A 15,652-nucleotide genomic window follows, 5' to 3' on the forward strand; every position below is an offset into this window, starting at 1 on the left:
CATACATATATAAACAAACCACACTGACTTCGTCTCCTTGAGTATGTCAGAGTACACAGCATAAAAAAAAATGTGGATAAATTACAGTACTGGAAGAATACTTTCCATGGCTCAAAGCCCTGAGAGCACTCTGGATGTCATAACAATTCCACAAACTCCTCCAGGCTTTCAGAAGGGATTATCCTGGGCAGGGGCAGGCAGACCCTGTCTAGTTACTAATGGGCTGGCCCCACAACATTTCTGTTTGTTTTTTCACAAACAACATTAGACGACTTACACCAATATTTGTAAGCAGTAACAAAGAATGAGGAAAATGTGTTGTAAAAAACACAGGAACATTTCATGAAGTTGCATGTCACCCTTGCACAGGGGCCATGCTAATCTTCTCTGTATTGTTCTAATTTTAGTATATATGCTGCCAGAATGAGCATGAGGAAAATATTTTCAAAGTGGATATTGAAAGATGAAACTGCTCTTGTTCAGAAAATGCAGTCAGGCATTGTCCTGGAATCTGGGTTGAAGCTTGCACATCTAACGTTTGCTGGCTTGCAAAGCAACAGTTACAGACCGCAGAGCCTGGCTTGGAGCACTAAACCCAAAGGAAATCCAGTAGTAGGAGGAGGATGTGATAGATACACAGATGTTTGCATTGAGGCTTTTTGTATCCCTGTAGGTAATACATACATGAAAAAGACCTAAGAAATGGGCAAGGATTTGACCTCACTCTTAAACTTTCTGTGGAATATTCTAGTTTCCTTTTGTAATATGTGTGTGTGTACATAGATGGAGCGTAGCTAATTATAGACTAACCTATGAAGTGAATACAGATGGTAAAGAGTTTGGTGGATCTTATTTGCCTCTGTTAGAAAGTCATGGTCTCCCACTGCAACATTTCATTTTGTGAGTAAATAATCACCTAACAGAAATGATCAGAGAACAGTAATATAATTTCTACTGCTTCTTTTGTGAAAATGAGAGAGAGAGAGGGACTGGGAGGGGACTCAGAACAGCCCACCCTGAGCTATGCCATTCTGGCATATTGATTACTTTGAGCTGAAAGCTACTGAGACACAAGAGATGCAGGAAGAACTTGCCCCTTGCCGCTCTCCATCTTAAATCAGGGCATATATTTCCTATGAGAAAGGTGACCTTTCTGTACATTCTTTTTTTAAAAGTAATTAATTAATTTATTTTTTCAAGGTTGTAACTGGCTTGGTTTTTTTCTTTCTTTTATTTTTTTTATTATACTTTCTGTACATTTTTATCAAGATGAGTCTACACAAATAAACCATACTAAAACTAAACTTCGTGGGAGTTCCTTTCTGGCTCCTCCCTGCCATCTTGGCGGGTGCGCTAGGTTGGAGGTCCATCCCGTACCTCAGGCAGGAAGATGTTGGCCGCCAAGAAGACGAAAAAGTTGCTGGAGTCCATCAACTCACGGCTCCAGCTGGTGATGAAGAGCAGAAACTGCGTGCTGGGCTACAAGCAGTCCCTGAAGATGATCCGACAGGGCAAGGCGAAGCTGGTCATCCTCTCCAACAACTGCCCGGCCTTGAGGAAATCTGAAATAGAGTATTACGCCATGTTGGCCAAAACTGGTGTCCATCACTGTAGTGGCAATAACATAGAGTTGGGCACAGCATGTGGGAAGTACTACAGAGTGTGCACTCTCTATCATTGACCCAGGTGACTCTAATATTATTAGAAGCATGCCAGAACAGACTGGTGAAAAATAAATCCTGAAATTTTTTCTTTAATAAAAACTGCCAGAGCTTGTGTTTAAAAAACAAAAACGAAAAAAAAAAAAAAAAACAACCTAACCCTCTTCTCCCATCACTTTACCCCCATATATTTCCTGGTTATTTTCCTATAATTTGCCATTGAGAGCCCCAATCTCCTTTCCTCTGTCTTGCTATGCTTGTGGAATAGTCTGTTCTTTATTAGCACGACACATAGGCTCACAAGTAATTCTGTGAAGTTCCTTCTGCAGGCAAAAATATCTATATCAAATAAAACTCATAGACTTGTAGAAATCTGGGTATTCAAGAAATGTACCCCAGTACCATAAACACTACATATGACAAATCCACAGTTAACATAGTTAAAACAAGGAAAAAGTGAAGCTTTTTTTTTTTTTTCCAAAAATCTACAACAGAATGTCCTCTTTCACCACATTCATTCAACATTGCACTGGACATCATAACTAGAGAAGTTGGACATGAGGAATAAGTAAAAAGCACCCACGTTGGGAAGGAGAAAGTCGCATTAACCCTGCATGCATCTGACATTATCCTATATGGAGAAAAATCAATTGAAGAACCCACAAAATTAGAGTCTGCCTGCCCAATACACAGCAAACCAGTGTCTAACATGGAGGTGGAGGAAGAAGGTAGCTACTTATTTGCAAAGTGCAGAGCAAGATGCTGAGTGTGCACCATTTAATTTCCACACTCCTAAAGAGGTTAGGGATCCGGCGATGGGTTCCTCTGGGTTCTTGCGGACTGAGGTTGAAGTTGTGCAGTACACGCTCAGCCTACGTGCAGGTCTGTGGTGCTCTTGGCTTTCTTGATTGGTCAATGATATTGTGTTCTTTTTGGGGTTTTGCTTATGGCAAAGTGAATTTTTGTCTCTCAGGTGGTTATTATTTCTAGCTTAGACCTGGAATACACTTAAACTAAGACTGAACATCGAGATGTTATCTGCATGAAAATGACATTAAAATAATTCCCACACTAGAACAGAAGCTCAAAATACATTATTATTTTGGTAGGTAGAGTTTAGATAGATAGGGTATCTGTACACAAATTTTTCTATGCATTAAATCTCAATATGACAACAAAGACTTAATCAATGAAAGAAAAACTTGGTAAGCTGGGCTTAATCAAAATTAAAATTTTATAATCTGTTGGATACAGTCAAAATCAAAAGCTTCCCAGCCTGATCAATTATGTAAACATCATCTAAAATAATAAAAAAGGAAAAGAAAATGAATATCCCAACTAAAAAGTAGACCAAGACCTTACCAGTCACCTCATCAAAGGAGATATACCAATGGCAAGCAAGTATATGAGCAGGTGCTGTATAGCATGTCCCAAGGAAATGCAAGCTAAAACCGATGTTGTGCTACCACTTCACCCCTACAAGAATAACCACAATCTAGAACCCAGATGATCATTCTGGTGGAGATCAATGCGAATTCTCACTCATGGCTGACAGGAACACAGAATGGTGCAGATAGCTTGAAAAGAAGTTTTATGGTTTCTTGCAAAACTAAATAACTCCCCAGCAAATGTGCTCCTTGATATTTACCAAAGAAGCTGAAACGATTTTCTGCCTCCCATTAGCAAAAAGCTGGATCAAAAACAGAGGAATCGGGATTTGAACTGGCATGACAATGTGCTGTGCCACAACATCTGCTCCAACCAACCATCTGACCAATAAGCAACTATTTCCTAGAAATACTGTTGTGTCTTTAATCCTCACACCTTCCTGGTTCTAAGTGGTAAAGTAAGATAAGATTTTGCCTGAGTTCAGTTTCATCTAACTCATATCCTCCCTGCTGATTTCTCAGATGAATAAAGCATGCCAGTCTTCTCCTTGAACATGTAAGCAGAGATTATATTTATATATCTTAATGATATTTTCTTGTAGTTCAGAAAGAGGTATGAGCTAAGATTCCTATATATCTGAAAAGTAAATTTTTCTAACAACTTCAAAGCTTCCCCTCAGCTATATATCAGAGTAGAGAGCTTATTAAAGAAAATGAGTTCTTAGGTACATCGAGTAATAACCTCATTAAAAGTGTTACAAGAAGCAAATGTAGGCAGAATGCAAAGAGTAAACAAGATAATTTGGAAATGACCTAATCTACTTTATTACATTTAATAATAATGTGTGTAAACTCTCTATACTTTTCTACTAAGACATTGGAATATGGGGAAGGGAATGTTTTAACAAGCATGAGTTTCAGAGCCACACCAGCAGGTACAACAAATTCCCTAAAAGGCACAGCAACAAATTATGGGAGCTACAGTGGGGATTATGTAGCAAAGAGCCCTGAATTTCAAAACATAGGCCATTTAGTATCTGTGAAATCTTAACTTGCTTACTTCTCTGAATCTCAATTTCTCAATCTGTAAACAGATTGAGAGGGAAACAGATATTATCCTGATAATGTAGCCAACAGAATGGAACAAGATGATATGCACTAAGTTGCTTGTAATTGCATCCCTGGTACAAAACAGATATTCAATAGACAGCACACTGCTGGAATAGAAGCCTCAAAACACAATAGGTCAAATGGTGGCTCACTTCTCTCATTTGAATGGTCCCACACTGTTGAGTTATTATTATTGGGTGACATTGTCCTTGAAATTGACATGAACTTTCTGTCCTTTTTTTAAACCTTTGTTTATTTAGTTTCAAGGCATAATGACACACAGAAAGGAGAGAGATCCTCTATCTCTTGTTTACTTCCCAGATGTCTGCCACAGACAAGACTGGACCAGAATGAAACTGGGAGTCAGGAATCCTCTCTGGGCCTCCCGTGTGGATGTAGGGTCCTCATCCATTGCTTCCCAGGCATATTAGCAGGAGCTGGATCACCATCAGAGGAGCCAGTACTTGAACTAACACACGGATATGGAATTTGGACATCCCACTCCCACTCTGTTTCCGCTGTTTTTGTCATTCTTTGAAGGATGCTACTTCAGTTGTAACCATTATCCAGCCAGTGGAAAGAGGAAAAGTAGCATGTCAAGCGAGCAGTTTTATACTTCTAGAGATGATGTTAATGTGGCCCACATAATTTTTACTCACATTTTATTGGAAAATCTTGATCTTTTTCAGGCCACATCTTGCTGCAAGGGATAGAGAAAAGCTGGGCAGCCACATAACCAGCCAAAACTCAGGTTAGCAGCTGTAGCCATAGCAAGCTTATGGCAGCAAACACATCATAAACGACACTTTAGTGAATCTTTCAGGATGAAAGAGGTATACTGCCAAGTTCATGACTATCTTGAAAGGGAGTATAATTCAGCAACAAGTTAATTCCAGAAATCACAATTTTCACTCACCTATACAATTTAACAACATTTATCAGTTGTGGAGCCTAAGGTCTTCCACATGCAGATGCAAATAGACATATACAGCTAAATACAGAGCATCAGGCTGCTTTGGTCTGATAATGGTTATATTGCTGGGTTGACCATGAACTGAAGGGAGTTTCAAGATCTCATCCAGCCATCTCCTGAGGCTGTTTGCAGTGCATTCTACAGCAGGTTCTTTATTAAATCCTTCTTTGTTCCTGGGCATCTTTACACTTGATTAAAACTCTTGCTGTGGCAAGCCCTAGTGCTATAACCTCCTTGTAAGATCTTGCAATCCTGCTTCCTGGGAAGCTAAGCCAGTCTCTTTAGACCCCAGCTCCCTTTAGACTGCCAGCTAGGGCTCTTGCTGCAAAACAAATGCAGGGCCTAAAACCACAATGTTGCCACCCACCTGAGTTTTAGGACTCCCTTGTTTTGCACTCACACTTCCTATCAAATAAAACAAACTTGGGTATCAGTGCCAGCTAGAAGCAAGTTTATTCTGGCTTTTGGCTTTAAATAAGCCAAAAGGGGAAACTTCAGCATGGCAAGATTCACAAATCACTGAGTGTTCTCCCTACCAGTCTTTGCCACTAAGGTGTCATCATGGTTTCCAATTACACTTGCCTAAGTAATGACCAAAATATGCAAGAATATTTTGGAAGAAGAGTTAGGGGGTCTTAAAGAGGAGAATGCCAGTTCCTTGAGAAGGAGCTGAGCAAAACAGTAACGCTAGGACTGGGCTGGGCTGGGCTGGGCTTGGCACTAAGTTACATGACTGTCTTTTTCACCAAGTATTTCCAATACTTAATACAGAATGTAGTACCTATTAGACACCAGTAATTGCTAATTAGATGAATGAAGTATTAAGCAAGGATGTGAGCACAAAGACAAATCCTAGTTATGAAAACTAAGACTGTAAGTACATCAAATAGTCTCTAGCTGCCATTGTCTCCTTATTTTTTTTATTATTTTTTAATAATCTTACTTAGTTGATTAGGGAACAAAGTGTCAAGGGCTACGGGGTGAAAGTGGGTAATACCATTGTTTCCACATCAATATCATTTTACCCTGTATCTGGGGTCAGGGAAAAAAACAAAGGGAAAAGCCCCACCCAACCTCCCACCCATCCCAGATCCCCAACGGGAGGCGCGCTCTGAGGGTCCTGCTCATACAGTTTGATAGTTCATCAGTTCTGGATTGCTGCCAATCTCTCAGTTCCAATCGCAATGAACCCTATTCAGAATCCACTGGCTGACAGTCTCTTCATGGTTGGGGTTCTAAGATCAGCAGTTCAGTTGGAGGGATCTCCAAAGAAACTTCATCTGAGATGATCCCAGGCCTGATTCTTGCTCAAGTTTGCTAGTACAGAGTCCGACACCGTCCATCACACCAATCAGCTTATGCACATGCTGGTTGCTGGGATTGCTGGGTTCGTTCTGTTTCCAGCCCTGTCTTCCTCGTGAACCAACAGGTGTTGTAGTCCAGTTCGATCCTGCCCACTTCATACTCGGTCCTCACGCAAACCAGTTGGAGCTGCAGCCTAGTTGGGGTGACTCCCCATAACCGCCACCAGTTCTGCCCCCTACCCTGGTTCCCATGCTTGCCAGTACGCACCGCAGGCTTGTCAAGTCTGTCCCACATCCCGTTTAGCTCTTGCACATGTCGATGGGCATTGAAGCCCAGCTCAACCCAACCAACCTACTATCCAGCCCACACACCTACTGGCAGGTGCCTTTCTGTAGCCATTGTCTCCTTAAAAGAGAATCCACCCACACCACCAAGTTTGTCTTCACACCTTGATCCAGCATCTACATGTTTTTCAAAATTTCATACAAAGTGAAAGCTCTTGTTCAAAAATTAAGGATTTCATGACAGTGACATTAGAATATGTTAACTCAAGTGTGAAGAACCCTAAGAGAAGGACCCTGTGCAAATGTATAGACAGGTCACCTGCCCACCAGTTATGTTTATGCAAGTAAAGCCTACTCCCCTGGTACAACCACATCAAGCAAGGTCCATTGGATTCTCTCTAGAGAATTGGAACTAAAGAGCCAGAGCAGTGTAGCTCAATGGGCCTGAGCAGTGAGTTCTAAGTTAAGGTGGTCTTAGAGCTGGTAATGATACAGTTTCCTAACTCCAGAAAGCCAACTGTAAGGAAATGTAGAAGCATTAGGTGAGATTTCTGTGACCACAGAAAGGCAGACAAGTTTTCTGACACACATGGTCGCATTTTTGGGAGACCTGACTCTGTAGACCACTTTCCTGTTGTTTTGTAGCAAGGCCCTGTGGCCTTTCTAATGAACTAGTAATGAGATGATTGGAGGAGTGGCTTTACAGTTTTTGACTTTCCACTTCCATATCCCTGATAAAAGTCAGGCCAATGGTGTAAGCCAACAGTGGGACACTGAAGGATTGGGTTGCAGTTTCTTAATCTTCTCCTCCTGTCTCCCCACAACAGAGATGAAAACAAGGCTGGCCACATGAGGTCATCAATAGCCCAAGTAGAGTGGACAGGAGAGACAGAGAGCTAGAGGAAAATAGCTCCCAAGAACTTTAGCCATTTCAATATGGACTATTAGCACACTATACAAGTGGTAGGGTACTAATATCCAGGATTTACAAAGAGCTTTATAAACCCAGGGAGAGTAAACACAACCTTGTGAAAAAATGGGAAAAGGAAAGGAACACATATTTTTCAAAAGAACAGATTCAAATAGCTAACAGACATGAAAAGATGCTCAGGCTCCCTATCCTTCAGGGAGATACAAATGAAAACCACAGTGAGGCACCACCCAGCTCCAGGGAGATTACATTCAGAACTCAAGTAACAACACCTGCTGGTGTGGATGTGGGGAGAAATGTACTCTCCTTCACTGCTGGTGGAGTTTAGGCTAGTAAAACCACTATGGAATCAGCAAGGAGAATGCTTAGAGAATTGCAAATAAACCTGCCATATGACTCATTTATCCTAGGAATATAGCCAAAGGAAACGAAAGCTGCATATGAGAAGGGGATCTGTAATCCTATATTTTCAGCAGTACAGTCTACAGTAGCAAAGACATGGAAGCAATCCAGATGCCTGTCCAAAGAGGAGTGGTTAAAGAAACTGTGGTGTATCTACTCTGTGGAATATTACTCAGCCATTAAAAAGAATGAAATTATACCACTTGCAACTGGATGGTCCCAAGTAGAGATCATTATGCTCACTGAAATAAGTCAATCCCAAAAGGACAAATTCCATCTGTCCTCTCTAATATAAAGCAGACATCATGCAAATTGTAAGTTCAATAACCATTTCGATACTGTTTTTGCTGCATCCCATGTATTTTGATTTTTAAATTTCATTTCATTTAATTTGATTATGGTAAACAGAATTTCTCTGTAAAATTGAGATTATTGCTTTATCTCATTTCCAAAATATGTTTAAGCTTGTATGATAATTTGTGTTAGTGAAAAAAAAATCTTATTTGATCTGATTTAATTAAGTCAGCCATCTTATCTGTAGTCTAGAGATACACAATCTTAAAACACAATCATTTTTTGTATTATCAGATTGGACCATGTTAAGAAAATAATGTTTGTTATTAAAAACATCTACCTTATTCTCTAAACTGACATATCTGATTACCATTCTCTTTAAATTTCTTTTGGAAGTATCTTTACAAACACCAAATTATAAAAGCCAATCCGGCATTCTGATTAACTGGAAATGCAATGATCAGTAGGCATAAAATAAAGAACAGTTTCAAATTTTATTCCAGATAAATTTGAAAATACATAAAAATGTGATGATAAAAAAATCTAAGAACATGGACATAACCACCACCTGCCTACCACTGAGAGCAGTGGCTGGAGAGGAATTAGTAATAGCACAAGATAGGAATCAAGGAAAATCCATGATTGCACAGAGTACAAACTGGGGCTCAGACAGGATGAGTGGTGAACTCTGGAGCACATGCCTTGCTTCTGGCAAAAGACCACATCTGCATTTCCTAAGTTCTAGTTCCATTTAATTGTTTCTGCAGGGGACAATCGCATCTGATCTGGCCATCCTCCTTAGGAATACTGGTGGCCTGCCTCGTGGTGAGTCACCATTATAGAAGTGATCAAGCTGTCTAGAGAGGCTAACTTTGGTCTTGTTTACTCCTGATAGATGAACTCCAATCTTGCTGTAGCTATTCTGTCTTTTAGGTTTGTGAGCATGACTCCACAGATCTTTCGGGTTTTCATTTTACTTCTGAGGTAAAACAACTAGCAGATCTTAAGCCAGTATATAGAGCTATACAAGGAAATAAAAAAAAAAAGGAAATCTCGTTTTTGTAAAATAGTCATAGTTGACAAGGCACTTCACATTTCACAAACTTGCATCACACAACACCATGAAATACTATCCTTGGAGCAAGCTTTTGGCCTAGCAGGTAAGATGCCAGCTGGGACCCTCATAGTGCCAGGGTTCGGTTACGGCTCCATTCCCACTTCCAGCTCCTGCTAGTATGTACCCTGGGTGATAGCGGGTTGAATCTGTCACCCAAATGGAATGAGTTCCAGACTTCAGCTCCAGCTCAGCCTTGGCTGGATATGAGGTTGGAAGGGATAAATCTGTTGTTGGGACTAGTTTATAAATTGCAAATTACTAATACAGTGTTATGTTTTAAGACATACCTCACCAATTAGAGCCCAATAGTCACTGGGTATAGTTAGACCAAGGCCCAAATTAAGATTCAAAAATGCTGAAGGCAGAAGTCAGCTGTGGAGCATCACTCTCAGCTCTAGTAAAAGCCAGATCATTGTTTTAGAAAAGGCTCAAACTGTCAGGGCACAATGAGAAATCTTGAAACTTTACATTTGATCTTAGCCAAAACACCTGAAGCAATGAGGAGTCTTGAAACTTTAAAGAGAAAACTTTTAACATGTTAATGTAAGCAATGGTGACTCTAGCGTGTCCGGGGACTGTTAACTGTGCCCTAACCTGGCTTTCCCTATCCATGCTTAGCTTTGTTCTGGTTAAGAAAGTGGATTGCAGATTGGGAAACAAAACTAAAGTAAACTAAACTAAAAACCACCTTATTTTATAAACAATTGCATAAAACAGATGTTTTTATTGTTATCTGCATTTTGTAGATGATGAAATAGGCTCAGGGGCTAATGATTTTGGCGCAGGGGCACATGGGCTCTACAAATGTTGCTCCAACCCCTTATTCAAGCTCCTTTATTTGTGTTAAGGGTTTGCCCTTCCTGCATTTTACTCTGGTTCTTTTTTTAATTGATTCATAACTGTACGTATTTTTAGGTACAATGTAATGCTTTCAATCATGTGTACATTGTATAATAACTAGTTTAGGGTAATTGGTTAAAACTTTTAGGGAGACTTAACCATCCAATAACCTAATAGTTTGATGTGACTTACAGCAAGCAAACACGAAAGCACAAAGCAACCCCCAGGTTCTCCTTTCCTCCTAGACCTAGACACACACACACACACACACACACACACACACAGAGGTCGGGCAGTGGGAGTATTTCAGTTTCAACCACTTTGTTTTTTACAAAAGTGAAAGCTACTGTTGCTTTTATAGCACCCTGGTAAAACTCAAGTTTTCGCTTTCAACTGTTAGGATACTTTGAGCTGGGAATTTTAAGAGTGTTATTTTCACAGTATATTAGCATAACAAATACAGACCATGAGCATCACCTTATGCAGAATTAATGGAATGTAGACATGTGAGATGTGATCAGAAAGCCAATGCTTTGCTCTCAGTTCACTTTAAGAGTTTTCTCCTAATAATGCAAAGCAATCTTAACGATCTGCTGTTGACCTCCAGTGCAAGAAGCGAAGTAATCCCATAATGAGCACTGCTTGTCAAAAGGGAATCTATATTCTTGTGAATCAGTGGAACAGAACCCAGGCAGACAAGATGCTGTTAGCTATTGGGTATCCATTAACCCTACTGAATGACAAATAACAAAGGCAGACAAACAGAAAGCACTGGCCCCCACTCAAAGTTCTCAAAATACCCTGCGGATAGTATACAGGAGGACAAAAGGAGAATGAGTCAAAGGAAGAAATCAGATATAGAAGGTTGGGTGACGATGCCAGCTCTACTCAGTGGGAGCACTCATCTTTGCGTAGTGAGTATACTCACTCTGCATATTAGGATACTGACTGTCAATGTTAATCAGGTTCACTAAATTTGGGTATTTCAACTAAAGAAGACTTTTCAAGGCTTTATGTGTAAAATCACCAATCTGGAAGAGTAAACTCTCCTCTGTGAAAGCCTAAATGAATAAATGTGTATACCAATTTACAAATCAAATAACAGAAAAAAAATTTTCACAGCAAATCACAAAGACACTACAAAACACAATGTTGTTTCACTAACCACTGATAAAAAATTGGAACTGGGTAACATGAATAGACTGTTTATCCTTGTTAAATGTAATAGGAAGGAAAATCATGATTTTTAAATAAGTATGTTATTAACACCTGTATAAAAATTATACTTAGTAACAAGAAAACTATAAGATGTTTTGAGGCATTTGGGAGCAGTTATAAAGTGGGAATCTTTGTAGAAAAATTAACAGAGATATGCTAGGATAAGATTACTGAGCTATAGATGACTGTACATTTGCAATGATCAATAGGACTCAAATCCCTGGAGTTACTTGCCACAGCAGGAATCACTGCGACTTCTACCTGATAAATTTGCTGAGTTAATAAGTGACCTGTTAATCTAGGCCTTTAATCACTGTATCCCTGAGAAGGACTAAGTACAATGGCATTTTGAAAAGTTCCTTTAAAAAGGAAGTAAAGAGTAAGTGTATTCTTTTTCAAAAACTTGTGGAAGTCACGTATACTTTATTCATAATGTATATTCTCCATGAGCTTTTTGAGGACATCTCACAAACTCCTTTGACATTCCTAGAGGCTTTATACTAGGAAGGATGATGCCTATCTTTGTGTATGTGTGTGTGTGTGTGTGTGTGTGTGTTTGTGTATGCCTTATCTCCAAGTTTTGGAAAATTTATCTGACATGTTCTTTCACACCTAAGCTTCTAACAGACCATAGTTTAAATGAGTCTAAACCAATCCAAGGATTAGGGCAAATATTCTAATTGGCCAAGAGTTCTTATTCTTTCTACCTTCTTTATTAATGGTCATTAAAAGAACCAGCTACAGAGATCACAAATCCTTTTCCTGATAATCCAGGGTTTCTGTTCCTATTTCATTTTGCACAGATGCATGGAATGAAGAAAATGCTGGAGATGTGCTCATTATTTGTGGGCCTTCTTTGTTAAGATTTCCTAAAAAATGTCAAAAAGTGCCTTCTTTAATTGTGATTGGGATAACACAATAGTTCTCACTAGTTAAAGGTAGTGAGGGGGGAATGTTATCTTTTAAGGGAACATATAACTCAAAGACTTTTTCCATTACTCAACATTCACCTTTTCTAAGGTTATCTCTTGTCTTCATATCATAGGTTCTCTTCTCTCTGTATTTCTTTGCGTTTTCAAGATACACCTTGTTAAAATTTGACACTTTTTTTTTCAGAATTTTGATGGTTACCTACTTTATAGGCATTTCCATCACTTAAAGAAAAAGATAGTGGGTTATTAAATGAAATACAAGTTCAATCTGAAATCCCTTCTAAGTTCCCCAATTAAGGACTGTTGAAAATTTTAAAAACACTGATGTACAGTGGTGCAACAAGTTAAGTGGCATGTGACACTGGCATCCCTGTTAGAGTGCTCATTCAGGTCCTAGGTGCTCCACTTCTGATCTAGCATCCTGCTAATGCACTAATGCACTGGGGAAAGCAGCAGGAGATGGCCCAAATCCTTGGGCCCCTCCAACCCATGTGGGAGACTGGATGGCGTTCCTAGTTCCTGGCTTCAGCCTGATCCAACCCTGGCTATTGTAGCCCTTTGAGATATGAAACAACACAAGGAAGGTCTTTTCCTCCCTGCTTACCTCTCTTTGTTACTCTGTTAATTAAATAAATAAATCTCAGGGAACATAAGATGTGATGAGAGAATCAACCTGTTACATAAATTTGTCTTTTCATACTTTTATCCTAGCAATGGTATTATTGCTATAACATTTAGGAACTCTGCAGTCAGACTCAGGATCATGTCCTTTCCCCATCTCTTCCTAACTTTGTGCCCTTGGTGACCCCTTGGTTTTCTCATCTGTAATGTCAGCATCATATTATCAAGTTCTTAAATAAGGAAGGATTTAGCCCAGGCCCAGAGCTCAAAAATGATAGCACTCAAGAGAACCACTCGGCCTTCTCCCTGCTTAGTCATTCATTCCACTTAAATGTCATCTCTCCAGAGAGGCCTCGCTTACCTTCCCTATATGCCAGAGATGCCTACTGGAATTTCCTGCTGGTTTCTTATAGAACTTCCACAATTTGTAATTACATATATTATACATCGACCTTGCCCTGTCTTGCCCATGGAGCTGGAAGCTAGAGCTAGAGGTGGTGTGTACCATATTTACTATTGTATATCCTAAATGTAGCCCAATAAGTGGCACATAGCAAACATTTAGCAAATATTAGATATTATGAATCTAAGCTACACATAGTACTATGATCACTGAACATTATAGAAGAGAGTTTTTCTCAGAAGCCTTCAACAAACTTAAAAAAACACATCAATTTAGAAAATCCCTATGTGGTCATTTGAAATGCACACTTCAGTAAATACTTTGGGTGTGGTGCTGACAGAGCTTAGTTTTGCAAAACCATATACTTAATCAAATGACATCCACAGTATTACTTCATAAGTCTGCAGATCTGATAACATCTGCTCTCACTATCTATTCATATTCAATCTTCTGGGAATTCCAGCTCACTTTATCAGAGTAAAACTAAATAGACATTCTGTTCTCATCATTTTTATCTTAATAAGAGATGTTCTTATGTCTACATCCTAATTACTTTAGGTAGCCAAACTGAAAGGCTTATAATCAAAAATAAGGGGGGAGGGAAGTAGACTCTGAAAGCAAAGTAGCTTAAATACCTGAGCTTGGGTTATGGATTGAGAGAACTGCACTGAATTCCTGGTGGAAATATTCCAGAAAAAAATTTCCAAGATACGAATACTTAAAGCCACAGCAGATACAAAATTAAACATAGTAATTCATTTTCTTCTCTAAACTACTTGACCTACACGGAAGAACTGTTTTTATACTCTTATTTCATTTGTTAATTTTTTATTTAAAGTTATAAAAAGATATATAAAGATATATAAAGATACATAAAGACAAACAACACATACTACTGCATGAAATCATTTCAATCATAACTTCCGTCTTCAAAATAACATATAAGTAACAAGTTAGACTGAATTGTAAATGGGAATTTTTTTAAGACTTCGGCAGAGATTGAATATCAAGTGATTCTCTTGATAGAAGGCAGTGTCCTCCAAAATCCATTCAAATTCTTTTTAAAGATTTATTCTGATAGGCTGAGTCACAGAGAGGAAGGAGGGGTGGGCGGCTAGAGACACAGGTAACCTGCTAGTTCACTCCCCAGATGGTCACACTGGCCAGCACTGGGCCAGGCTGATGTCAGGACTCAAGGGGCAGGAGCCTAACACTGCGGTCACCCTCTGATGTTTCTAATAGACCGCTAGCAAGGAACTGGATCAAAAATGGAGTAAATGGGACTTGAACAAGCACCCATGTAGGAAGCAGGCATTCCAGGCAGGGACTTTATCTGCTACTTTACTAAGCCAGCCCCTCAAAGTCACTTTTCTGAGGTAGGCATGTCAGCTAAGACACCTTGATCTGTGTCAGGGTATCTAGGTTTTTACTAGCTCAGGCTCCAGACTCCGCTTCCTGCTAATGTAGATCCCAGGAGGCAGTGGTGATGACAAAGAGGCTGGATCTCTGCCATTCATGTAGGAGCTCTAGGTTGGCATTCTTGTCCCCTGGTTTGGTCTGCCCAGCCCAGCCTTGTGGGCATTTTGAGAATGAATCAGCAGGTGGGCATTCTCTGACTCTGTGTGTGTGTGTGTGTGTGTGTGTCTTTGTATGTCTCCTTCTCTGTATCGTTGCCTCTTAAATAAATGAATAATTTAAAAACTTGTTTTGCGTCATCAGACTCACCTACAGTACGAGACAGAGGCCTCAATACAATCAGAATGCTCCAGGTTGAAAGAATCAAGAGATTCAAATTCTAAGTCACACTACGTTACTGCTAAGAAACTTTAACCTCATCTCTTCAGACCTCAATTTCTCAAATCTAAATTACAGGAATTAAGTTAGATCAGATTAATTATCTTGTTGGTGGTTAGATCCTAGACAACCATGTTCCTCAAGAATATCATAATGTTCAGAAATTCCCATTTATCCTGTTATAAACAGGCCTTAATTGATTTTCTCCTTCTCAATGAAAACGGCTTTTAAAATGAGTTTCTATTGGCTGGGAATTGAGAACACAAAGCCATCTTTTTGCTTCCTTCACAATTCTCTCCAAGCCTGGTCACTATCTTCTCTTTCCCTTTATTTGGTGCAGTGGTGCCTGGCTTTGGAATCAGCCTAATGAGTTGAAATG

General features: G+C 39.5%; 1 protein-coding gene and 1 non-coding gene across 2 annotated transcripts; one reads left to right on the forward strand and one right to left on the reverse strand.

The window, feature by feature from the left end:
- Nucleotides 1-324: 324 nt before the first annotated feature.
- LOC118757657 (U6 spliceosomal RNA) lies at nt 325-431 on the reverse strand. The gene has a single exon (XR_004995315.2). It is a non-coding gene; the product is annotated as a U6 spliceosomal RNA (small nuclear RNA).
- Nucleotides 432-1,321: 890 nt separating this feature from the next.
- Nucleotides 1,322-1,774, forward strand: LOC118757598 (large ribosomal subunit protein eL30-like). The gene has a single exon (XM_036492439.2). The coding sequence runs from the start codon at nt 1,391-1,393 to the stop codon at nt 1,679-1,681; it is 291 nt and encodes a 96-aa protein (XP_036348332.2). The 5' UTR covers nt 1,322-1,390; the 3' UTR covers nt 1,682-1,774.
- The last annotated feature ends 13,878 nt before the right edge of the window (nt 1,775-15,652 follow it).

This window comes from Ochotona princeps, chromosome 15 (assembly GCF_030435755.1).
Source record: "Ochotona princeps isolate mOchPri1 chromosome 15, mOchPri1.hap1, whole genome shotgun sequence".
In the NCBI taxonomy this organism is placed as follows: Eukaryota; Metazoa; Chordata; class Mammalia; order Lagomorpha; family Ochotonidae; genus Ochotona; species Ochotona princeps.